This window comes from Bombyx mori, chromosome 6, assembly GCF_030269925.1.
Source record: "Bombyx mori chromosome 6, ASM3026992v2".
NCBI classification, from domain to species: Eukaryota; Metazoa; Arthropoda; class Insecta; order Lepidoptera; family Bombycidae; genus Bombyx; species Bombyx mori.
The window spans coordinates 2,605,139-2,629,961 of NC_085112.1; the positions used below are offsets into that span (position 1 = coordinate 2,605,139).

The window sequence follows — 24,823 nt, forward strand, 5'->3', positions numbered from 1 at the left end:
CAGTATTCGGCGACACGTGCCGCGCGAGGGGACGCCCGTCGCTCCGATGCCGTGTGCGAACTCGCCTATTTTAACATGTTCGACTGTGAAATTGAGTGAGATTACGAATTTAAAGATTAATATGCAGTAATCCTGACCGCGAGACTCGCGTCGGTGTCGTCGGGAACCGTTGTACATAATAATATAGTGAAATATTGAGTGCAGACGTTTGTTGCAAGGCTCTCGTGAGTATTGCGCCCCGTACACCTGTAACAGATTTGTACAGTTAATTTTTAAATTTCCCTCAAATGTGCAAACAAACAAACAAAAGCAATGATAAATAAAGAATCAGAACTTTTGTATACATTGAATTTTTGTTTTCTTCCTCACTTCCTCTTCCGTGTCGTTCGTGTTCCTAAAAATATGTAAACGCAAATAAAAATCAACTTTTTATCTATAAAATATATTTTAATTTCTTAAATTTCAACAGACATCCATGTTTATTGATTAAAAAATAAATGATAGTTACATCTATATAACACATACCTATTACATTACCCGGAGAACACAACTCACATAACGTGATACGTCGTATTATTCTAATAAAAGAAATTCTGCGCTACAAGTCTAAAAATTTCAACTAACATTTACTCAAATAACTAATACGTTTTTAAATTAACCATTGAGTTGCGAACACACCCGACAAATGTTTGTAAATAAAAATCTTTACTGGCAATGAAAAATTAACAAATTTCCGAATCGATGCTATTTGCAAATGTAATGAAATTAACACTAGTACTTAATAACTTCTTACATCTACTTATAATTTATTTTACGTATATATTGCAGTGTGTTCACAACCCGATAAATTACAAACTAATATTTACATTTGGCAACATTGCTTAGTCTATGCGTACGGTGATATGCTGGAGGCATCAGTTCCCTTCACTGAAGTTAAGAGATAAAAAAATAAAAAATCATACCATACATTTATCATATCTTTTCATTTTCATACAATGTAGTTAAAAATGACTTGCATGGTATTTTCAAAAAGTATTCTTAACAATACTGAGTAAATGAAAAAAATTGAAATATTTTAGTGGGTAGTTATATGTTCAATGAAAATGACTTATTATGGTCAACCCAGACGATATAATATTCATAAAACAAGAGATCATAATTTTCCATTTTCGTTAGGTATAACTTAATGATGTTCTCAGAAAATTTACAACTTTCGATTTTGGTCTTTATATTAATTATGCTTTACAGAATATATGAGAAATATATGAGAAAAGTGGAGGTGGTTCCAATTAGAAGGCATAGAGTTCACTGACCATCCCGACTGAATAGCCACCTTGGGGCATGAGGTTAAATTCACAATTCCATTTTGTAAGCACCTTGTCACACTTTTTACTGGTGGTAAGACCTCTTGTGAGTCGTCCGCGTGGGTAGGTACCACCACCCCGCCTATTTCTGCCGTGAAGCAGTAATGCGTTTCGGTTTGAAGGGTGGGGCAGCCGTTGTAACTATACTGAGACTTTAGAACTTATATCTCAAGGTGGGTGGCGCATTTACGTTGTAGATATCTATGGGCTCCAGTAACCACTTAACACCAGGTGGGCTGTGAGCTCGTCCAACCATATAAGCATTTAAAAAACAAACTTAAAACCGGAACGCCATTTATTTATTTATTTTATGGCTTGGTATATATTGGTATATTGGTAATATCTGAAAAGCACATAAATATATAAAGCCCATAATGTCCTTCATACATTCTTTACTTTAGTTAAAGCAGTGGCGATATTGATAATCGATAATTTAATTATTAAATTTTTTTTTAATTGCCTGTAGGGTTGGACGAGGTCATGGCTCACCTGGTGTTAAGTGGTAACCGGAGCCCAGACATCTACAGCGTAAATGCCACCACCCACCTTGAGACATGAGTTCTAAAGTCACTTTTAACAGTACAACGGCTGCCCCGCCTTTCAAACCGAAACGCATTACTGCTTCACGGCAGAAATAGGCAGGGTGGTGGTACCTACCCGTGCGGACTCACAAGACGTCCTACCATTAGTATACCACGGCATGATACGAAGTTCTTCATACACACGCATTTCTTTAGAATAAATTGGTATCGTCTGCTGCATAAGAATCTCAACATAAAGAGGTCGGTGCGAGTTCATTACAGGCATTATCCTTTAAGCTACTCCTATGCGTTTGAATTCTTAATCTGTATTATTAAAATCCGTTGTTCGCAATGTCTCAACAATTAAATTGGAAACAATTGCTATTTGATAGATAGAAATTAAACGTAAAATCGAGCCTGAGGAAGACAATCCAGAAAATACAAATCCAAATCAACTAGACAAACAATAAGATAAAGATAATAAGACACAGTATCTGCCGGGAACGTGTTATGAGCTTCTTCAGACACATCATGCGGTCTCCCAGACATGAATTAGAGAAGCTCATAATTACGGGTCGAATAGAAGGCAAGCGCGCCGTGGGCAGAACACCAGCCAGATGGTCAGATCTGGCAAGAGAAGCACTCGGTGGTAGTCTGTACCATGCAGCCCATGCCACCCATGATCGAGCACATTGGAAGTACGTCGCATGTGGTCGCGATCCTCAGTAGGGAGGGAACGATATAGAAGAAGAAGATCTGTATAAGAATCTAACGAAAATAGTTATTGCCTCCAGAGATAGGGGGCGCAGATAGGCTGATAAATAAACATTAGACATTCAGTGTTAGGTTACGCTGACATAGCCTTTCAAGTCTATCCAGCTACGATAAGAAAAAAAAACCACATTCAGCGCTACCATATTATGCTGTGACTATTGGAAACACGTGAGAACGAGATAGTAACACTCGTGAAGTAACAAACTAACTCAACTCTACAACAACTAACTAAACTCAAATTAGTTAATATGATTATAAGGTTTAAGTCCAGTAGGTACGTCAAGCACGAAAATCTATCGAATTCGTAATGTAAATGTATCGAGTCCTCGATACGAAAACGGATCATTATATTAGACTAGCGACCCGACAGACTTGGCCTACATGTAATACACAAAAATTTATTCAAGTCGATCCAGACTTTTTTTCCCTGCCTAATCTGATGGTCTTGAGAGACCATTTCAGCGTAACCGGGCGAGTAGGTGAGCTCACGGGGCTCAAAGACGTTGTTGCTAACACGAATTCTACCAAGAGCAGTGCTTCGCAGAATCTATCACCGAATCGGAAACGCGACCCACTGAGAAGATCAGGTGAGAAACCCAGTGGGCTGTCTCTGTGGGTTAATTTACTCGTCGAGCTCTTCGTCGCAAGCGATGGGTTCGGCGAGAACGATGACCAGTGCTTGGGGTACCTAAAAGCACCGTTAGTGGATCGGGAGGATCCAAAATGACGTGTTTTGGGCGACGTCGACTGTTTACAATTCGGTTCACAGGATCGGGAATGTAGTTACCGGCGGCCACTATGAGAGGGATCCAGCCGTTTATTGGCAGTATAGATAAATAATCTAGATATCGACTGCAGCGCCATCTGACGGGCTGATTTGTGAATCTAAACCAACCAGGACATTACCCAAAGGCATACAAAAAATTAATTCAAATCGGTCCAGCCCTTTAGGAGGGAGATCAGTGCCATACACACGTACAGTAGAATTATATAAAGATGGTAGTAGTCGATACTCGATAGTCAGCCTTGGATGTTTACGTTACGGTATGTCAAACATTTTTCGTGCTCTCGATTATAAGTTTCGAGTTTCGAGAACAAGACGATTCGATTGCGAAACCAAAGTAATTAAATTCATTCGTGCTGGTGTTTTTTTTTTTTTTAATGGTATCACTCTGTGCCTATTGCCACAGACAAAGGTAAGGAAACGGAGTAGTAAAGGAAAAGAATTTTACATCGGACAAAATTTACATTGGACAAAGTATAGGATAAAATACTATCTCTAATACAAAAACTGGTGAAATTAATTCTTTTTACGGACGGTAGACGGGGCGCTGTTTAAATCCTATACAATTTTCTCGATAGCGATACGAATACTTTTTCGATAGTAACTCGTGCTCGCCCCTCAGTTCTGAATCTTCGAGGCTCGTATTGAGAGACGCGCAGGATACCGCTTTTTACCGCGTTAATCAAATCCCATAAAACTAACTTCAGCGAAGCGACCATTAAAACAAATATGTTACAATTCCCCACGCTGATATACTTTATTATTAACGCTACACATAAATCACATTTCTTTTCATTCTCCGTGATATAGTCCGCGGTAGGGCGCGACCACGTTATAAAACATTTAAAAAAAAAACACGTCGTCTTTAACATTCAGTTTAGTCCGAACTAGAAACACCTGTTTTTTTTTTTAAATAATAAATCAAATCTGTCAAAATAAGCTGTGACTCGACACGGCACTTGGCTTTTGAGTGTTTTCATTTAAAATTGAATACTATCTTTAAAGACAGACGACTCATTTTTGAATGCTCATCAAGTATAGGCACATTGGTCAAATTGATTTTTTTTAAATATCAGTTGTTAATTTGGCCTTTTCAATGTTACCCACATATAATGGAAATACAGAATTTGTATAAAAACTAAATGTATATACGCTTATTAGGTACATTTAGAGTTTTCAATCATATGAGGGTTTTTAAAATTCTAACTTAAACATAATTGTACCACAATGTTAGGGGGATGTTCCGAAATTAAAGTATCTAAGGAGATCTAAGGAGGAGAAATCTGAGGAGAGTATAAAGCGCTAGGCAGCGGCTTGGCTCTGTCCCCGGCATTGCTGAAGTCCATGGGCGACGGTGACGATTCACCATCAGGTGGGCCGTGTGCTCGTCTGCCTACAAGGGCAATAAAGAAAATTCAAAACGGCAGTAAATGGAGACGAAACGATTTCATTTACTATAATCAACTTGTCGTTTTGGTGTTCATTCAAACCGCAATATAATACAAAGCACGATTGACTGAAAACATGATTCCACAACAAAAAAGTTCTATCATTAGTCTTATCATTATTGTAATGACATCACATTTGATTCAAGAAACGTTGTTCAAAGTTTTTATTATTATTCATATTTAAAAAAATCACGCATGTCCGTGACCATGAAAACAGATGCATTCAAAAATGTAACCGCCATTAGATGTTTAATGTTTTATTCTTCTATTATGCATAAAGACTCCAAATCCAATCACCACCAGGTACGTGATAGCGATATAGCCATGTCTCTCTGTCTCTGTCTTTCATTGATTGCATCAAGCGAGAACGAAACGCAGCCTACTTAACGGATTAAATTAATTACAACTATAGATTATATTAAGCGTGGTCGAGCCCGAATCATAATAAAACAAAGTCCAAACAAAAAATAATAACAGACAATTTAGTTTGTGGATCGGACTTGTTTTGACAAAAAAAAAAAAAACTTAAAGCTGAAATTAAATTGTTTATGGCACGTTTCTGTACGCCACTTAAACTAGGTACAGACACTGATATATTATTTATTACAAATAATGTAATATACATCTCCATAACATGATTTTTTTAAAGAAATTATTTATTAGGGAGATGTATGTCACTTGAAGATTTCTACTAGTCATTACATACATTCATCAAATCGTTTTTTCGTCCTAGAAATTAAAGAAAGTTAAATGGGTAGATAAATTTTAAGATGCCATTATTATTTTTACAAACTCAATGTTATTCGAGTTTAAAAGATCACTTCGCTGGCTCAACTTTTAAATGCCAAGCGATTTGAAGATGCATTATGGAATCTCGTCAATCATAGAAAAACTTTTATTTATTTATTACATTTGCAAAGAATTAAATGCAACAGCATCATATTAAGGGATGAATGGCTTTTTGGTTCACGACATTTTTGCAACTTTTCTTTATTCAACCTGTGCCGTTATTATTATTCAAATAACAAAATAATATTTTTTTAATTGCCTAATAATTCTGTACAAGCTTTTTAAACTAATAAGTTCAAGTCATTAAACGTATTTTTAGAGTCACTCTAAATATTTTCTTTTCAAAATATGTTCATGGGGTTCATATATATTTGTCATTGTGTAACACAGAATTTAGTACCATACTTCTTTACATATAATCAAGAAACTAAAAACAGTGTAAGGCCCGACATGAAAGTTGTTATTCAAAATCGGTTAAAACATACATATTGAGAGGTGAAAGATTATTTGACTATGGCTAATTGTATAAGCAACCTTTTTGTAACTATACAGGAGAGCCATTTTAAGTTTAAAATTTGTAAAAAAAAAACATTACAAAAAACTTCTTCAGCTATTTGAATGGGGTAAACTTAATTGAAATTCAATCAACGGACCTTTAATTACACAGTTAAATGTTGTGTATTAAGCGAAATGTCGCTTAAACCAAATAGACTTTCACCCCTCTATATATTACATATCTTACAAGCAGTTTCAAACATAAATTTGAAATTTAAAGTAACTGCTGGTTGCGTAAAGTTAATTTAAAGTAGATAACTACTTTGAATTAACCTTACTTAACCAAATTGAAAGTTTTACAAAGATTAAAAAGTGTTGGACACATTAATGAGAATCAATAAAGAAAAACAGGAAAACAGAAAAAAACCGTGTAAAGCTTAAAACATACATACTATTAGGAAAAAATGATTACGTTATAAATGTACAATATTATTTGTAAAAAACAAATATAAATTGAGTGTCGGAGAACTAAAACTACAAAGTAATTATTTTGTAAATTTACTACTAATTTAAAAAAAAAAAAAACATCAAATAATAGCAACCCTAGAATGGGATTAAAAAAAAAAAACATTCAAAATAAATGATTTGTATAAAAATATACAGTACAAAAATTTAATATGTATAACTTTATCACTAAAATGTATAAATACATTTGGAAGCTGATCAATACTTTTAACCATTTCATACAAAAATTATGCCTAAAGATTTCGAATTACAAAATAACGACAGGAATAAGAAAATATATTATAGCGCATCGAAAAAAGTTACCACAACAATACTTCTCATTAAATACTAAAGTTTTTATTCATATTTCGGGATAGTTGAGGACTTGAGAAATTGTGAATCGTCTTTACTGTGATAATCGATTCGATCTTATGTTCCAAATGCTTTTGGAATAAAAGTTCTGGCAATTATTTCTGCTTCACTTTCCCAGCTATATGTTCGAATGTTACTACCGACCGATATCGGTAGGCTGTTAGGCGTTTAGTACTATTCAAGAGACTATCGCATCATAGGTGTTATGCATATAATTTTTTTATTAGCTGGTCTTATTTCGGTCTACACAACTAAATACTTTATGTTAAAAGAGTTTCTCATTGATATTGATAAAAATTCGACAATGTATTGTTGCCTTAATGAATAGGACAGATAGTCTGTGCGTGTATCGATGTTAGCGCACTTACTCACACGTGACGTCAGGAGGGGGGCGCAGGGGTGCGGCGGGCGCGGGGTCAGCAGGGCGGGGGGTGGAGGAGCAGCGGCGCACTGTCCGAGCACGGGGCGCGCTGGGCGGCCACGCGCTCCAGCACGCACGACGCAGACAGCCGCGCCTCCGCGTCGTGGTCCCAGCACTCCTCCATGGTGTCGCACAGCACTGACATGCCCTGCACGTATCGTTTCGTTACACTAACTTTTTTTAAATTTTTTTAAGGGATTTTGTGACCTGGTAACTAAAACCTTTAAGTCATGTCTTATTTTAATTTATATTCTTATTTTTATGAAAAACTATCTGTACCTGTCCGCTTCGCTGGGCATTTAAAATTAAAATTATTATTTCTCACCCCCACAAACATTCTCATCATTAGCACCCCCGCAACTGGTGTAGGGGGCGTTAATATCCCACAATCATATAAATATTAGCCTATCCATTAAGTACATGTATTTTTTACATGGATACCAAGTTTCAAGTCAATCGGATGCATGGTTTAGTAGCTATAACGAAACATCCGTAAAAACCACTGTAGATTTATATATTAGTATAGAAGTATAGACTAGTATAGATGATAATATGGAGTGAAATGAAGATTATTAATTTGAGACATTAATCAACTGGGATGAAATTAAATTAAATGAGATGATATGGGATGAAATATAGCCTCAGTAAAATTGTGGTCATTTACTGAGATTTTTTCAGTGAGCTTTTTGGAGGATGCCGAGAAGTTACGTCCAGCGGGTTTGTTTTATAATTTTCCACATTTGTGCACTTTCACAGATATTAAACAGTTAATTCACTACCGTTATTACACATTTAAACCTGATGAAACACTAAATAGACAAAATAAAACAAATCGCACAACTTCATTCTTCGCGTTCCCGCCAAAAAGTCCCGTTACAATAACTAGTGGTCTCCCGGTAGCAGAGATTGGTCGTACTAGGTAAATCAGATACTAGGTCCACCTGTTCCTAATCTTAAGAAATACCTAATCTAAATACCGAAGCCACATAATCTTCCTAGTCTCATTCCCAAACAATACTTTACTTAGCAAGCAATCTCAATCTGCCTATTACCAATCTCAAGTTCTGTTAGGATTTGTTTAATGTGATAATTGGATCATTATTTGAATTATTAAGGTTAGGCATTTAGGGATTGTGAGATACGTTGCAACGTGTAAGTGAGTGAGATAGCGCAGGAACAGGTGGGAGCGGATGCTGAACATTCGATTTTATGTTTTAAGAATACGAAGATTAGGTGAAACAGGTGGATTATACAAATTGACATAATGGGATTAGGTGCAGCCTAATCTCGTAAAATACCTAATACTCGGGTCTGTTCTAATAAATCGATAAACTTCATCGATTTTATTTTATTGCTTTCATGTGTGGACGATCTCACAACCCACCCGGTGTTAAGTGGTTACTGGAGCCCATAGACATCTACAACGCAAATGCGCCACCCACCTTGAGATATAAGTTCTAAGGTCTCAGTATAGTTACAACGGCTTAAGCTTTAATAATTAGTTTAAATTACCGGGTGGTCTCTCCAGTGCTGCGGTATGTGCGGACGGAGTTTCCTTTGCACGACCGCTTCCTGCATCTCCTCGAGGCTCGGATGAGATCCGACTTCTTCTTCCAACGGCAAACGGTACTGGGACGTATCGTCTGCGCCTACGTCACTGCATCTGTTCCGAGATACCACTTTTTAATACACATTTTTGAAATTTTAATAAAAATCTCACCGGTAGACCGTCTGATATTGCTAATCCCTTCTTGGTTTTGATTAGTAAATAGAAATTAAAAGTTTGGAAGTGGATTAGTAAGACCCTACGTTAATGAACACATTTTTTTTTTTTTTTTTTTATTGCTTAGATGTGTGGACGAGCTCACAGCCCACCTGGTGTTAAGTGGTTACTGGAGCCCATAGACATCTACAACGTAAATGCGCCACACATCTTGAGATATAGTTCTAAGGTCTCAGTATAGTCACAACGGCTGCCCCACCCTTCAAACCGAAACGCATTACTGCTTCACGGCAGAAATAGGCGGGGCGGTGCTACCTACCCGTGCGGACTCACAAGAGGTCCTACCACCAGTAATCACGCAAATTATAATTTTGCAGGTTTGATTTTTACTGCACGATGTTATTCCTTCACCATGGAAGTCAATCGTGAACATTTGTTGGGTACGTATTTCATTAGAAAAATTGGTACCCGCCAGCGAGATTCGAACACCGGTGCATCGCTCGATACGAATGCACCGGACGTCTTATCCTTTAGGCCACGACGACTTCTACTAATTAAACTTGCAACCGCTTTGTTACACTTTATATATGAGGGCTGCACTAAAAGTATCGGGAATGGAATATTTCCACTGTTCCTGTCATATTAAAATCTTTTTAATTGAAAACTCCTTGGTTTTAAAAATTGAATACCATTTATTTATTTAAAAAAAGATTCTCAGTCTTGTCACGAGGTTTTGTCAAACTTGTTTAGTTTAAAAAAGAGTTTTTAGAGCAAGAAAACATAGAATTATTAGACCATCCGCCGTACAGCCCCGACCTAAGCCCTAATGATTTCTATACTTTCCCTAAAATAAAGAATAAATTGCGTGGACAGAGATTTTCATCACCTGAAGAAGCTGTGGACGCCTACAAAACGGCCATTTTGGAGACCCCAACTTCCGAATGGAATGGTTGCTTCAATGATTGGTTCCATCGTATGGAAAAATGTGTCAAATTTCGCGGAGAATACTTCGAAAAGCAATAAATAAATTTTTAAATAGTAATGTTGTGTCACTTCGTTAATTCCCGAAATTTTCAGTGCCGCCTAGGTATACAGTCAAACCTGGATAAGCGAGCACAATCTCATTCTCGCTTTTAGAGGTTTCTCACTAACGAGTTTCTCGCTAATGCTCCCTCTAAATTTCGATTCGCGATTTTCCGCATTCAAATGCATTCACTATTTTAAGTTTATGACTTTAATGACAGTACTTTAATTTTCCGTTTTTACATGATGCAGAACAGAACTTTCCTTCGCAATTGATTAACGATAAACTGAGTAAGTCCGACAAACAGGACGATACACAGGCACACGTGTCCATTCGAAAATAATGCGATAAAAGAATACGATAAAATAACGTTATTTAGTTCCACGAAATAGAATAGGTTCAATATTGACGAGAAAACAATTCAAAAACAATGATAGGAAGTTCCACGAAAGTTAAAAATGAGTCATAAAATAGCAGATGTTAAATTTGTAATTTGTTTTGTCATTTGTTCCTCCTAAATAATATAAATAAATAAATAAAGCTCGGCTGTCGCTTATAGAGGTATAGATAGGTAGCAGTCTCACTTACGGAGGTCCATGAGGAAAAAACGACTCTCTCTTACAGAGGTTTCTGTTTCTCGCTAATAGAGGTTTTGGGAGCTTAAAATGACGGGTCCTTGCTATTACTCTCACTTATAGAGTTTTCTTACTTATCCAGTTCTCACTTACCCAGGTTTGACTGTACATACATATCTTTTGATAGAATAAAGACCCCTCCCTCCATTATTTGTTTTATTGCTTAGATGGGTAGATAAGCTCATGACCCATTTGCTGTTAAGTGGGGGCTGTCCGCGCGGGTAGGTACCACCACCCTGTCTATTTCTGCCGTGAAGCAGTAATGCGTTTCGGTTTGAAGGGTGGGGCAGCCGTTTAACTATACTTGAGACTTTAGAACTTGTATCTCAAGGTGTGTGGCGCATTTACGTTGTATATGTCTATGGGCTCCAGTAACCACTTAAAACCAGGTGGGCTGTGAGCTCGTCCACCCATCTAAGCAATAAAAAAAAGTGGTTACCGCAGCCCATAGACATCTACAACGTAAATGTCGCCATCTACTTTGAGATATAAGTTCTAAGGTCTCACTTTTTACAGTACAACAGCTGCCCCACCCTTGAAACCGAAACGCATTACTGCTTCACGGCAGAAATAGGCAGGCTGGTGGTACCTACCCGTACGGAGTCCCAAAAGGTCGTACCATCAGTAAAAACTATTATTAAACCAGTATTAAAAAACTATTGCACAAAAAAAATTTAGGAAACAGTATTTTAATTGTTTTTTAATTTCCAATTAGCCATTTAATGAGTTTAAATCATCAACCGAAGCGGTTACAAATGCATTTTCGAATCAAATACATGTTTCACAAAATATCACAGGCTACATACCTCGAAGCTATTTCCCATAGCACCAGCGCGCACGCGTACATGTCAATCCTCAAGAAGGCGTCTTTAGTGAAGTTGATAGCTCCGTCCAGGACCTCCGGAGCCATGTACCGTCTTGTTCCGACCTGGCCGTGAGCATCCCCACAGCCTCTTGCCGGCACGAATATCAGAGCTAGGCCGAAATCAGCGATGCACGCGCTCAAATCCGCTTTCAACAGTACGTTTTTGGATTTAAAGTCCCTGTGCGCTATTGCGGGTTTGCCACCGCCTTCTTCGTGCAGGTGGGACAGACCCCGAGCCACGCAAGCTGCTATACGCCACGCTTTAGCCCAAGTTAGCGTGTTAGCTTTCAGGTAGTCGCATAGGGAGCCCTGAAAATACAACAGGAGTATGATTTGGCCAAATTTTGTAACTTGTACACGTTCTATCTTACTTTAGTAAGTAAATACAAAATAAAATACCAAAACTATCAATGCATTACAGTATTATTAGCAAGTAACAAATGCGTTGGTTCATCTACAGGAAACGTATGATAATGGCGGATTATCAAAATTAGAATATTTCTAAAAAAAAAAATACATTTCACAATGCTTGGCATTATCTTATCAGTTCTGTATTTCTCTGTGAAATAATACACAAGATCTATTTACGAATGTAAGGTTATCAGTTTATACGTAAAAACAGCCCACCATCGATCGTCATTAGTAATTAATACGAAAATATTTACCTTCTCATGATAAGCTGTGATGAGCCAATATTCTGCCTGTAGATTATCGCCAGTTTTATCAACGCCGATGTACTGCAAAATGTCGGGATGATCCATCCTGGGCAGTCGGAACACCTCTTGCTCGGCTAACCACGACTGCTTGTCCTGTAGGGGAAACACTTTAACCGCCACGTCCTTTTGTCCTAGTCTCGCTCGCCAAACCGCTCCAAATCTCCCGCGGGCTCTCACTTCACAGAGCGCCACCTGAGTGACTAACACGCCGGATTCATTTTCCATACCGCCGCCCGCCGACGGAGGCCTGGACAGAGAATTCTCGCCGCTGGCTAGTTCAGCAAAAGAGCTGCCTTTACGTTTCCTGTATAACAGGTAGCATCCGACTAACACAGCGAATAGCAGGAACAACGGTGTCAGCGTGTACGCAATGACGTCCGGCATTGCAGCGGGAATTGGGGAGGCGACAGTACTGTGTTCTTTGGGATTATCTGTTTGTGTCATAAATGATTTCGGATTGGGGAACGTAAGATTTTTGTTGCACATGTCTCCTTCGCAACAGCAGTGTAGAAGTGGCAGTAGCGTATTGTGGAGGGTGCAGTTGGATGCTCTGTCTTTACACGAGACTGTATCGACGAAACATCCTTTGACTTTAGGATATGCGGTGTACATTTCGTTATCAAACTGCCACAACACAAAGCAGTGTACACTTTTTTCCGCTTCGAATGGATGGCATTCCTCTATAATTGTTTCAGGTACGCATGAAGAGTTCGTTGCTGGATTACAGCTAGGAGTGGAGCTATTGTAGAATTCGCAGTATCTGGTGGTTACTCCGCCTTCTTTCGGCCTCGGTGGGAGGTTTTCTTGTGATGGTGGAGCCGCCAGTGTTATTGCATGCATACCTAGAAAACACGAATAATCATGAAGGCTTTCATTCCTCACTTCACCTTGTGACGTGTTGACGACATTAGGACGTCACTAGAGTAATAACATCAAGCTAGTTTGGTTGGACAATAAAGTAATGATAGCATTGTGTGACGACCATGAGTTTGATATTGTAAAATAAAAGGCCAGTGGCCTTTTTGTGTTCAGGTTTTAGACAAAACTCGAACATGATGGTATTTATTACTTAAAAAGATTCAGATCAAACCATGATACTCAAAATGCATCATAATTCAGTGGCAGGTTAATTGATTTTTGCAATAAAACTTGAACCACATTTGACGAAAGAATTAACTTTCGTAAATTGACAAGTTTCACAAATTATGCCCAAAAATATATAAGAAATTACATTTGTAATTTCATAATCACATAGATTTCATTGGGTTACTTTACTTAACTTGGTATTCATTATAATTTTGACAACTGAGTCATCTGTGACTGAAAACTGTAGAGTATTTGAAATGTCGAAAATAATATAATGGCTGTTAAAAATGCGAGATTACATGGCAAAAGTAATTTAAAGTAGACATAAGTCTATGAAAACTGAAAAAAAAACTAAAAGAAATATGTATATATATTTTTTAGTTGTAAATAAAATATCTATATCTAATACTAGCGACCCGCCCTCGCTTCGCTTCGGAAACATTAAAACACACATGAAACCAAAAAAATAAAATTAAATTTTTTTTTAAAAAAGTAGCCTAATGGAATTCTAATGGAAAAATAATTTTTCAAATCGGTCCAGTAGTTTCGGAGCCTATTCGAAACAAACAAACAAACAAATCTTTCCTCTTTATAATATTATATATATATATATAGTAAGTATAGATAAAAACCTTTCTTGGGTTGTGTTTCAAATTAATGGTTAACTGACAGATAGCATAACGCGAGAAGGAGCTCGAAACTGTTTTATTTGATTACCTATTTGTAATTTTTTATTTCAAATTCTATAAGTTACTTTAAAAGCAAATAAGACCACAAATACAAAACAAGTAACAGCTATAAAAAAAAGACTAGGTTGCAGTGTTTGTTTGTCGAAGTATAATGATTTATTTATAACCAGTGGTAGAGATAACGTGTTTTGATATTCAACAAGTATGTTTTGATGGCATTTAGGTTGAAATAATAAATTTGAATTTCGTAATTGTTTGGTTTATAATTATATCATATTACTAATAACCATTAAATGGTTCCATCCATTTTCCAGGTTCATCACCATATTGATGACAACATACTAATTTTTTTTTTTTTTTTTTTCCGGGCCGAGGGCTGAACCTCCTACGAGGTCCCCGAGCCTAGGGGGCGCGCGGGGTATGTGAGACTCAACGATCTGCAGGTGTTGAGAGCAGACCGCGGGCCCAAGGAATTTAGGGCCCACCCACTAAACGACTCCCCTGCACTCTTACACCCGGCGTCCGATCTCCGTCCGGGGTCAAAACCCGGTCAGAGTAGGGGGGTTCCCGCGGTCAACACTACAACCAGACACGCGGCGCCACCCCGAGGACGCCCGACCGACGGGTCGTCGAGGCGATAGTCGACGACCAACGACGTCAGTCTCCGCGGTACGGCGGCCCTTCAGGCCGCCCAGGCGATGCCGCTGGTGTTCCGGGATACCCCGCTGGGCCAGAACCAGCCTGCCGGGTCGGAACGCGATACACCGCCGACCGGGTTGCTCTTCCACAGTATGTTCGGCGACAACAGCGACGACGAAAATGCGGACCGCATCGCAGTCCGCAGCCGCTGACGCGTCGTCCCGTCCTCCTGGTGCCAGCGCGCTAGAGTGACGGTAGCGTGCGGCGCAGTCTCAGCCCCCTTAGGTCGCCCCGTGACCATCACCGGGAGGAGACTGCCTCCTCATAGGGGCCGGAGCTGGACAAACGCCCTCCTCCGACCCCCGGTTCGACGGCGGCAGCACGGCGCCGAGAGGGAGGAAGAGTTCTCCCTCTCCCGTTCCGCCGCCTCCTTCTGCGAGATGGTGGACTCGCAGAAGTCGAGCATCGCCTGCCAGGACTCATCGCTGCCGAGCATCGCAGCCACGACGGTCGGAAGCGACAAGTCCGGTCCTATTTTTGCAACGAGGACGCGGCGCTGCTCCGCGAAAGCGGGGCAGCACGCGAGCGTGTGCTCCGCCGTGTCCTCGTTGCAGCCACTGCAATGGTGGCACTTCGGCGTCAGCTCCCTCCGGGCGACGAGGTGCAGGTAGCGACCGAAACAGCCGTGTCCCGTGAGCACCTGCGTCGCTCGGAAGGTGAGACGTCCTCGGTCGCGATTCACCCAGTCCGAGAGGACCGGGCGGATCGCCTCGACGGTCCGTCGCCCGTAGGCGGGGTCCGCCAGGCGGCGAGACCACGCCTCGAGCACGGCACGCCGAGATTGAAGCTTCCGCGCTCGAACTTCCGCCGCGCCGGGACGCGGCTCCCCCCTGGAGCGGAGATCACATCGCCACGCGTAATCCGCAGCAAGCGCCTCCGCTTCCAGGTCCCAGGGAGGCGTCCCGGCGAGCACGCACGCCGCCTCGAACGAGACGGTGCGGTACCCACGAACCGCCCTGACCGCAATCGCGCGCTGCGGACGTCGCAACGCTGCGACGTTGTCACGGGTCAGGGCGTGGCACCATACGGGCGCCCCGTACAGTGCCATCGACCGCACCACCCCCGTGTAGAGGCGGCGCACCACCATGTCGGGACCCCCGACGTTCGGCAACAGCCGACTCAGCGAGCCGGCGGCTGCCATCAGTCGGGGACCCAATCTTTCGAAGTGAGCACGGAAGCTCCAACGACCGTCCAGTACGAGGCCGAGGTACCGCAACCCGGTCGCCTCGATCTCGACGCGAACGCCTCCGATCACGAGGTGGGCCCCCTGAGGCGGCGCTCTCCGGGCCCCGTGGAACAACAGGGCCTGGGATTTATCGAACGCCACCTCCAGACCCAGCCTTCGGATCCTGCCGACGACGAAGGCCACCCCCGCGCAGGAAAGACGGGCAGACTCGCGCAAGTCCCTACCCCGGGCCACGACCAAGGTGTCGTCCGCGTAACAAACTACGCTTAGACCCGGGAGAGGAGCGCTAAGGGCACCCCGCAGGACCCAGTCGTAGCCGATGTTCCACAAGAGAGGGCCAAGGACCGACCCCTGTGGGACACCGCGCTCGACGGGGAAGCGGAGCACCGCCCCACCGTGCTCGGTGCACATGACCGACCTGTCCTCGAGGTAGGACCCGATCAGCCGACGGAGATACGCAGGGACGCCGTGATACTCCAGCGCCCCTGCGATCACCGACCAGGGCAGGGTGTTGAACGCATTGGCGATGTCCAGGGACACCGCCAGTGCAACCCCGCCCCTGCCGACAGCCTCATCAGAGAGGGCGCGCACGCGCATCACCGCGTCGATGGTCGAGCGGCCCTCTCTGAATCCGAACTGCTCCGTTGACAGATCGGGACCCACCCCCGCCAAGTGCTGGACGATGCGGGCGGCCACCACTCGCTCGAGCAGTTTTCCCGCCTCGTCCAGCAACACGATTGGACGGTACCCCGCAGGTGAGTCTGCAGGGCGTCCCTCCTTCCTCAGCAAAACAAGTCTGCCCGTCTTCCACTGTTTCGGAAACCGTCCCGACTCGAGGCAGGCTTCAAAGAGCCGCACGAGCCGGTCCCCAAGGGCACCGAAGGCCAAATCCCAGACCCGACCATGAACACCGTCAGGGCCGGGGGCCGCGTCCTTCCTCCGCATCCTCGACACGGCCGCCCGAATCTCCTCCTCCGAGATGCTCGGAGGGACCACCTCAGCAGGGGCATCACCGCTCACATCACCCCGTGGCGGCGCGCCCATGGAGGGGGGCTCGAAGTCCCTCTCCATCCGCGGGAACAGCCCGGAGACAATCTCCCGCAGCTGCTGAGGCTGGAGACGCTCTGTCACCGGGAGCGCCCACGGCCGCAATTTCTTGCGGACCGTTTGGTACGGGCGCCCCCAGGGATCCTGGTCGAGCGTCTCTAGGAGCGTCTTCATGCTCTGCAACATACTAATACCACAATATCCTAAAGTAATAGGTCATAAATATCTCTTTTATGTAATTACGAAATGAAGTTAAACCTTGAATCACGGAAAGCAGGAGATTTTCTTTACGAATCTAATTGGTTCCTCTTTTGGATTATACGGAAAGTAAATTTTACTGAATTTTTTTTTCATTTCCATGTTTAGTTAAATCAGTACAAATGATTGAACTGTAAAATCTAAGTCACTTATTTTTTTCTTAGAAATTGTAGGTGGTAGTAGTGAATAATTCATATTTAATAATCCCTCTTCTTCTCTGGAGGCGCTGACATAGCCCAGTCTGTTACCACCCTCGACCGAGTATCAGTAAACGGACTCCCCAGTGTTGAAAAAAAATAGTAAGTATTAAACTAAACAATTTGATAACATCATTTTTATCATAGTTTCATTTAATCTTGTTTGCTTGTAAGGGTGAATAAGCTCTGGCATATCTTATCTTAAGTGCTAACTGGAGCCCTTATCCATCACAACACCCACATACACATAGCATGCATGAACACATCCACCCACCTTTTGACATGTGGTTGAATAAAATCAAACATTATTAGCTAAAGCACTGTTTACAAAGTTGTTGATAGTTATTTTATAGAACAGCGTGTTTCCACCAGGTTGGTGTGCAAATATTATTCAAATTAATTTAAATTAATTGCAGTCAGTTAAGATATTAATTAATTAAAATATCAACTAATAAAATAAACTAATTGAATAATAATTAGTTATTTATGTCATAAAACGAAAACAAATAACAGCAAGAAGCGAATTTAAAATTAACATTCTTAATAATTTATGATTTAAAAAATCATTAACTGTATAATAACATTATTAATTGAAGTTTCAATTGTATTTAATAACAGCTGTAAAATAAAACACATCACTACTTTGCAGTAGAAATATATTCTTGAAATGCTATTCTCTCTAATCCAGGTATTATCATCTGAAAATACTTAAAGCTGTAAAATGGGAGAATAAATTCCTGATAGATGTCATAAAATTTACACACACATAATACAGGACAATGAATATAAGTTATTTATAAAAACTAATTTTAAGAAAATACATATTAGATTGTACATTTTTTCTTTTCAAAAATACTGTTTTAGCTTTGAACATACCTATAAAAATAACCAGTTATTTCAACAAATAACCTATTTATTGTTTAAACTGTCATGTTTTATGAATTATTTGAGGAACTTGTTTATCTCTAGAAGAAGAGAAGGAAGAGAGTTGCACATGTACCTATAGCATAGAGCTTGGGTGTGAATAATTATTATTATTATTATTATTATTATTTTTTTTATTGCTTAGATGGATGGACGAGCTCACAGCCCACCTGATGTTAAGTGGTTACTGGAGCCCATAGACATCTACAACGTAAATGCGCCACCCACCTCGAGATATAAGTTCTAAGGTCTCACTATAGTTACAACGGCTACCCCACTCTTCGAACCGAAACGCATTACTGCTTCACGGCGGAAATAGGCGGGGTGGTGGTACCTACCCGTGCGGACTCCCAAGAGGTCCTACCACCAGTGATTACGCAAATTATAATTTTGCGGGTTTGGTTTTTATTACACGATGTTATTCCTTCACCGTGGAAGTCAATCGTGAACATTTGCTAAGTACATATTTCATTAGAAAAATTGGTACCCGCCTGCCGGATTCGAACACCGGTGCATTGCGTCATACGAATGCACCGACGTCTTATCCTTTAGGCCATGACGACTTCTTAACCTGTTGACAACTGTCATTGGACAGCAATCTTACATTCTCATTAAGACTCATTTAGAATCTGTCAAATATTTTTGGTTGCTTAAAACTAAATGTTTCATGTAAGTTTTAGTGGTTTCAGAACATGATGGATGTAGATGTTGTGAACACAAGATCAGTGAAATATGCATACTTGTTTAGGTATCAGAAACATGTTTGAATGAAGCTCCTTTTGTAGAATAAATGATACGAAATCGGCAACTGCGTAAATTCTGCTTCTCTCAAATGTTTCGAAATCGAAATTTGAAATATACAAAAACAAACTTACATCCTTTATTAATTAGATACTCACCAAGCACAAGCAAGATTATGTGTAGGAACTTCATTTTCAGTACCATGGCGTGGTTGAAATCCCGAACTTGATGCGACAAACCAATGTTATTTTTGTACGCGTCCCCGACATGTAATGCCTATTCTATTTATGAAATCACGACATAAGTATGTACACAAAAGAGCAACCCACTTCTGAATAAGGTCAGAACTAAAACTAACACTGCAATTAGTACACTATTAAAGTTTTAAAAGAAAAACAAAAACATTTATTAAACTGAATCACTTCATTTAATTACACTGATTTCAATAGTACTTTTTTTAAAAACAAACATCACAATTCTCACATCTATTAGACACTGACACAGATAACACAATTTAGACACTGAATAATACTGAATATTATCAATAGGGATGTAAGCCGGTTCGAAGAAAACCGGAGAAAAACCGGTTTTTATACATACCGATAAACACCGGTTTTTATTTAAGAATACCGGTTTTTAATTACGCGTTACATTCACAGTTCACACCAGTGCTACCAGATCAAATATACAAGCTACCTAAAAAAACCGTGTTTCAGACTCAAATTACCGTGCATTACATTTAAAAACTACAGTGCAATAACCACAATATGGTTGGTAGACTTTTAGCGTACGAAATGGGGACCGTGACCCAAATATCCACATATCTGCACCCAACACTCAGAAATGGCTTTCGCCAACCAGAGCACATGTTGTCTGCAAAAGAGATGGTGCGTCGTGAACTGGGGAATCTTCCTAAAGAATTTTCAACTTTGGCTTTATCATCGGAACAGCCAGAAGAAACCACAAACAATTTTGAAAAGCCTGGTATTCTGGATTTTTTGCATTCGCGAAAACGGGATATTCCGAACGCCACGGCGGCCGCAGTGTATATAATACGATTGTATATTGAGACTGAAGCCGCCACAGGAAACCATACCGAAATTGCTGGCACTTTTTGGATGAGCAATACTCATTTAAGGCCTTTAAACAAAATAGCATTTAAATACCTATCAGTCCCATCAACTTCTGTGCCTTCCGAACGTATGTTTTCGACGTCGGGATACGTGCTAACATCCAAAAGGAGCAGGCTTCTGGATGACACAGTGGACCAAATATGCTTCTTGCATCAAATTTCATAAAAAAAATTAAAAAATTAAAAAGCTTTTTATTTTTATTGGATAATATAAATATGATCATTAAAAGCCTATATAAAATATGCTCACCCAATTAATTGTATGAAGAAAACTCTTCGTTTGCACGTAAATTTGTTTTATTTAGTGATTATTCAGCCTTTATGGAAAAAACCTAAAAATACAAAAAAAAACCGGTTTGTTGAGAAAAAAACCGGTAATAAACCGGAGCCAGAAATTGTAATCGGTTCACATCGCTAATTATCAAGTGTATTTTTTTTTAGGAGATTTTATGACCTGGTATCTGAGACCTTTAAGTCAAGTCTTATTTTAATTTATATTACTCATATTTTTATGTAAAGTGATATTATGGAGTGAAATGAAATGAAGATGATTAATTTGAAACACTAATCAACTGGGATGAAATTAAATGAAATGAATTGAGATGATATGGGATGAAATATAATCTCAGTAAAATGGTGGTCATTTCCGGTGGTCCAATGGAGGTCACCGAGCATCTGCCCCAAATCTTCCAGCGACTCAGCTATGACTGCTATATCGTCAGCAAATCGAAGATGTGTGATGTATTCGCCGCTTATATTGATGTCGAGTCCTTGCCATTCCAGGAGCTTGATTTCCTTCGTGCAATGCTCTCCACTTCGATAAAGCGGCACGACACGAGAACCCTCTCATCGTGGCCGCCGGTAACTACATTCCCGACTTTTTTTTTAATTTTTATTGCTTTGATGGGTGGACGAGCTCACAGCCCTCCTGGTGTTAAGTGGTTACTGGAGCCCATAGACATCTACAATGTAAATGCGCCACCCACCTTGAGATATAAGTTCTAAGGTCTCAGTATAGTTACAACGGCTGCCCCACCCTTCAAACCGAAACGCATTACTGCTTCACGGCAGAAATAGGCGGGGTGGTGGTACCTACCCGTGCGGACTCACAAGAGGTCCTACCACCAGTGATTCTGCGGAAAGAATGGAAAGCAGTCGACGTCGCCCCAAACACGTCATCTCGGATCCTCCTGATCCACTAACGATGCTTTTAGGTACCTCAAGCACCGGTCACCGTTCTTGTCGAACCCGTCGCTTGCGACGAAGGGCTCGACGAGTAAATTAACCCTCAGACACAACGGGTCGCTTTTCCGATCTGGTGGTAGATTCTGCGAAGCACGCCTCTTGCTAGGGTTCATATTAGCAACTTCGTCAGGTTTGAGCCCCGTGAGCTCACCTACTAGTTAAGGTTACGCTGATATAGCCTCTCAAGGCTATCAGCTTAGGTAGGAAAAAAAAAAGCAATGCTCCTGTATTCGAACTATGGTATCAACTGCAGAGAATCGTACCGTACATCAAAATGTCATATTATCTGTCAGTCTATATGACTTGAGTGCGTGTTTGTTTTTGGTCATATAGCCTAAATAGTTATAGCACTGTGGGAATATGGCATTGAAGTATGAAAGAACAGACAAGGCTGTATGGGCTTAGATCCTTTTGCCTTTCCTAATAAGGAAAAATTGTACCAAAAAGAAAAAGGTCTATGGAATATGGCCACAATTTTACTTCAAATCTTTATGTTGTCTGTGCTTACTTTTTCGTTTGACTTTCATTGATTTGACATTTGATTGAACATTCATGGAACATTCAATCAAAAATGTACCGACTTATTTCATAAACTTAATGAGCTTATTTTTAATTAAAAAGATACTAAATTAAATGCCCACTGCACAGATACCTAATAAAAGAACTTGATAAAAAAAAACATTTTTTTAAATTAACATCTATTGCTTTATTTATATACTAGTAAAGTAAAGCAAAGAAAACATTCTAAGTTTTCACTGAAATGGAATACTTGTGATTACATATTGTTTGGATTAATATTTATGTATAAGCACATTATGATCATTAATCGAACTATGTAATGTAAGTGCAAGTTTGTAACGATGTCTATATTTTATATGACCCCAGTAAAAGGAGAGATACCAGTACATTTACTAGAAGTTATTGTGGTTCAAAGATTAGAATATTTAAAATTGGTATTAAAGGGTGAAAATATTACTTATAATGAGTACCTGATTGAAGACAGCCTTTACGACAACGTGGGACACTTTACGCTTTGTATAGTCGCTATATTAAATGGCAACAGAGAATTCTTAATGTTTTTAAAAAAAACAGAAACAGAGTTATTTCGTCTTCGGACCAACTTATTTTCGACTTACGAGTTAAGATGTTTTGCTAAGAAATTACTAAAAACCATCAAAAAAATTGTTACTGAGCTGTCATTTGTTAATTCTTTGGAGATCTTATGCCAACATTTAGTTCTCAAGCATATGGCAAAGCACATACTTACACATGCCAAAAAATGTTGTGAACATAAAATTAATATACCTTTCAAGCAATGCTTGTCATTTGTAGCTAATAGACAAGTTGAGTTATCAAATGGTGTGGCTTTAGTACCATGTAGTAAATGGAAACAGTATTTGGTGTCTTTATTTGAAGAATATATGAACTACAAATTGAAAACAAATATTAGACGGGTTGGTGTTGACCCACGTATAAAGAATCTAGTTAATAGATTGGAAAAAGAATTTATACCGTCATTACTTAATCAAGGTAATATATTACTTTGTAAGGATGTTGATAATGTATCAAAATATTTCCCACTGTGTATGTTGAATCTTCATCAAATTTTAAGACAAAAGCACAGACTATCCCATTCACAGAGGTTTTATTATACTCTATTCTTGAAAAGTATTGGAATGCCTGTTCAAGAAGCGATAGAATTCTGGAAAGCAGAGTATACTCAGAGTCCTGATGGCAATCACAGATGTAGTCATAGTTGGGAACAAGATGAGAAAAAATTTGTGTATGGTATTAGGCATATGTATGGCTTGGAAGGTGCCCGAAAGAATTATGTTTCAGTCAATTGTCATAGAATACAGAGTATGGACAATTGTGCTGAAGGAGGTTGCCCATTTAAATATTTCGATGATAAAAAATTATTTAAACTATTAGAGAATCATTCACAAATTTCAATGTCACAATTATATGAATTAAAGAAAAAAAAACAATACACATCAGCTTGTATCTTGACTTTAAACAATATTGAAGAATGTGATAATTATAGATTTAATTTTACACCAGTTAAATACTTTTCATTGAATCTAAAACAAAATCTATTACATGAAATAAATGAATAACAGATAATGATATTTCTCACTTGAATAGAGAGGAATAGTAGAATGAAATACTCATAATATTTGCTTAAGTTGGAATTAAATGAAGTTTAAAAAATATACTTGTTTTTTATTATAAAAATACCTTGTGTTTTAGTTTGCAGAAAATATTTTTTAAAAGTCAATAAGAGGTTTTTGCTGAATGTTTTATAAACGGATCCTCAGGGTGGCGGCGACAATTGAGACAATTTACATCCACACGAAATAATATATTCTCTTTAGTACACATTACGGTGGGTAGAATACGAATGCAACAGAGATATGCTAACCGTCGGTATTTATACAATCATCTTGACCTATTTTAATACAAACTGAGTAGGTAATATTAAACATTGATCATCTTAATTATTCTGCTGATTATTTACGTACAATTATTATTTAATAATATCGAATTATGTAACAAATAACATTAAGACTTATTGCGCCGGAAGCTGCCAAGCGGAAGGCGCCAATAAAATATTATAAGTATAAAGAAAATATGAATGAACTATTTACTTGATTATGAAATTACTAATTATATTATAAGAATAATAAGTTCTATATATTTCCTAAGTTCGTAAATAATTTATTATGTGAGGCCGGAAGTGTTGCTCGATAACAGTTTGTAGGATAGCCGTCGGAGCCCCGTGATTTGTCAGGAACATCGACCTCCACGATGTCCTGGACTTAGAGTCCATCAGTAAGTATCTACAGTCCGCATCAATGCGCCACTTCGATAAAGCGGCACGACACGAGAACCCTCTCATCGTAGCCGCCGGTAACTATTATACATTCGCGATCCTGCGGACAGAATGGAAAGCAGTCGACGTCGCCCAAAACACGTCATTTCCGATCCTCCCGATCCACTAACGGTGCCTCATGCACCGGTCATCGTTCTCGTCGAACCCGTCGCTTGCGACGAAGGGCTCGACGAGTAACTTAACCCTCAGACACAGCTCACTGAGTTTCTCGCCCGACCTTCTCAGTGGGTCGCGTTTTCGATCCGGTAGTAGATTCTGCGAAGCACGGCTCTGGCTGGGGTTCGTGTTAGC

General features: G+C 39.9%; 2 protein-coding genes across 2 annotated transcripts; one reads left to right on the plus strand and one right to left on the minus strand.

Moving 5' to 3' along the window:
* Positions 1 to 426: 426 nt before the first annotated feature.
* On the minus strand, positions 427 to 19,768 carry LOC101741860 (activin receptor type-2B). Its single transcript, XM_038011509.2, has 5 exons — positions 19,421 to 19,768; positions 12,385 to 13,277; positions 11,661 to 12,028; positions 8,985 to 9,135; positions 427 to 7,620 (listed from the first exon to the last, which is right to left on the minus strand). Exons 1-5 carry the CDS (start codon positions 19,464 to 19,466, stop codon positions 7,468 to 7,470), a joined length of 1,611 nt encoding a protein of 536 aa, XP_037867437.1. The 5' UTR covers positions 19,467 to 19,768; the 3' UTR covers positions 427 to 7,467.
* A 2,373-nt stretch (positions 19,769 to 22,141) lies between these two features.
* Positions 22,142 to 23,852, plus strand: LOC110385040 (DNA primase large subunit). Its single transcript, XM_021347376.3, has one exon. The coding sequence runs from the start codon at positions 22,500 to 22,502 to the stop codon at positions 23,754 to 23,756; it is 1,257 nt and encodes a 418-aa protein (XP_021203051.2). The 5' UTR covers positions 22,142 to 22,499; the 3' UTR covers positions 23,757 to 23,852.
* The last annotated feature ends 971 nt before the right edge of the window (positions 23,853 to 24,823 follow it).